Source organism: Myotis davidii, unplaced genomic scaffold (genome assembly GCF_000327345.1).
Source record: "Myotis davidii unplaced genomic scaffold, ASM32734v1 scaffold324, whole genome shotgun sequence".
Classification (NCBI taxonomy): Eukaryota; Metazoa; Chordata; class Mammalia; order Chiroptera; family Vespertilionidae; genus Myotis; species Myotis davidii.
In genome coordinates, this window is record NW_006295053.1 from 479,866 (window position 1) to 481,776 (window position 1,911).

Genomic DNA, 1,911 nt, shown 5'->3' on the forward strand with positions numbered 1-1,911 from the left:
GTCCCTGAGCAGAGAGCACAGGAGGGTCCCTCAGCCGAGCCTGCAGGGGCCCGAGGACACCCCGCCCCTCTCGGGGCCTCCCGGCCCTCCCGGCCCAGCCCCAGCCCCAGCCCTCACCTGGGCTCAGTGAGGATGTCGATAGTGCACTTGCGCTGGGGGGCCACCGTGGTCCAGTTCTGGGCCAAGGCCACCATGGCGCCTGCGTCCAACAGGCCGTAGCCATAGGAATGGCTCACTGTGGGGAGGGGAAGGTGGGTCAGCCGGGAGGCCGAGTGCTTCCCGAGGACCCCCAGTCCGGCCCACGGGGCACCCTGTCCTCACCTTTCCGGCCCACACCATTGGTGGCCCAATCATTAGCATTGAGGTGCCCGGGCTTTGAGGTCTGTACCACCAGGTGCTGCATGTCCCGCCAGGTGAGGTTCTTACTGCAGAGGAGGGAGGGGGAGGCGGGGCTCAGTCTCCTGGCGAAGGCGCTAGAGACACGGGGCTGCCCTGCAGGGGGCGCTGTACGGACAAGGTTCCCCTTCTGCTCCCACCACCTACTTGGCCTCCAGGGTGAGAGCGATGATGCCAGCTGCCAGGGGGGCAGAGGCCGAGGTGCCCGTGTGCGACTCGGTGCACTTCTGCCGCAAATCAGTGGTCACCTGCGGGGGCAACAGTGGTGTTGGGCATGTGGTGAGTGGAGACCAGGGCGGCCCCCTGCCTGCCCTCCCTCTGCCACAGGCCCTGTGCCCACGGGGGGCGGGGGAGGAGGGAGGGCGAGCCAGGCCTAGTCCGTAGGTCCCAGTGCTGCCTTGCCAGGGACAGGCCAGTGTCAGACTCTTCCCCACCCTCCCAAGGAACAAGGGGATTGCACTAGAGGTTGGAGATCATTAAGAGCAATGATTGGCCCTGGCCGGTTTGGCTCAGTGGATAGACCCTTCAAGACTGAAGGGTCCCGGGTTGGATTCCAATCAAGGGCACAGGCCCGGGCTGCGGCCTCAATCTCCAGTAGGGGGCGTGCAGGAGGCAGCGGGTCAATGATTCTCTCTCATCACTGCCGTTTCTCCCTCTCTCTCCCTTTCCCTTCCTCGCTAAAATCAATAAAAAAATGTATTAAAAAAGAAAGATCGTTTTTAGGGAGAGTCTACACTTCTCAGGGGCTCCACGGCCCCCAAGAGTCTCAGAGAGCCCCCCAACTCCCACACCACGATGCAGGAGCCACTGTGTCACCGGCCGCGTGCGGGTGGGAGGCAGACGGGCCTGGGCAGAGCTGGCGGGCGGCCCACTCCCCGCGCCCACGGGCACTCACGATCTGCTTCTCATTCTGGTTGCCGCTGCTGTAGGTGGCGGCCAGCGTGGAGGAGCAGGCCTCGCTGTACCAGGGCACGTTGCCCAGCTGCGTGGCGCTGCTGATGGACAGCGTGTAGATGCTGTTGGTGTAGCCGTCGCAGTTGCAGCTGTCGTGTTCCCGGCCCCCGTTCCCCGAGGCCCAGACGAAGATGGAGCCCAGACCCCCGCGGCCCTGGGGACAGAGCGGAACGGGGTCACCGAGGAACGGGCCTTGGGGGAGGCTTGGCAGGAAGAGACGCCGCTGGAGACGGGGAGGCTGGGGCCTCAGGGACCCCCGCCCACCGGCCCAGGCCCCCTGGTGGGGCAGGGACACCTGCCAGTATGTCCGCCTGTGCACAAACGAACAGAACACCTGGACCACCAAGGCCCAGAGTGGCGATTCCAGGAGGTGGAGGGATGGGTGATTTTAATTTCCTTTTTCTCTTTTGCTGTCCTTCTAGCCCCCTAACTTTTTAATAGACACGCTCTGTGTACAATTAAAATTGAGCCCCACAATAAATAAGCAGAAACAGAAGAACATGAGGGAGGACGCTGCGGAAAGCAGGGCGCCCAGCCTGCCGCAGGGCCGGCCCGGCCGCC

The 1,911-nt window shown here is 64.0% G+C and overlaps 1 protein-coding gene across 1 annotated transcript in view; it reads right to left on the reverse strand.

Annotated features, from left to right (window-relative positions):
• The window catches only part of FURIN (furin (paired basic amino acid cleaving enzyme)), a 12,323-nt gene that overhangs the window by 2,599 nt on the left and 7,813 nt on the right, over positions 1–1,911 (reverse strand). Inside the window, exons 8-11 of the mRNA XM_015567737.1 lie at positions 1,292–1,515; positions 544–644; positions 322–425; positions 118–235 (exon numbers count right to left, since the gene is read on the reverse strand). Coding sequence (XP_015423223.1) covers positions 118–235; positions 322–425; positions 544–644; positions 1,292–1,515 — 547 coding nt within the window. The remainder of the gene's footprint in view (positions 1–117; positions 236–321; positions 426–543; positions 645–1,291; positions 1,516–1,911) is intronic.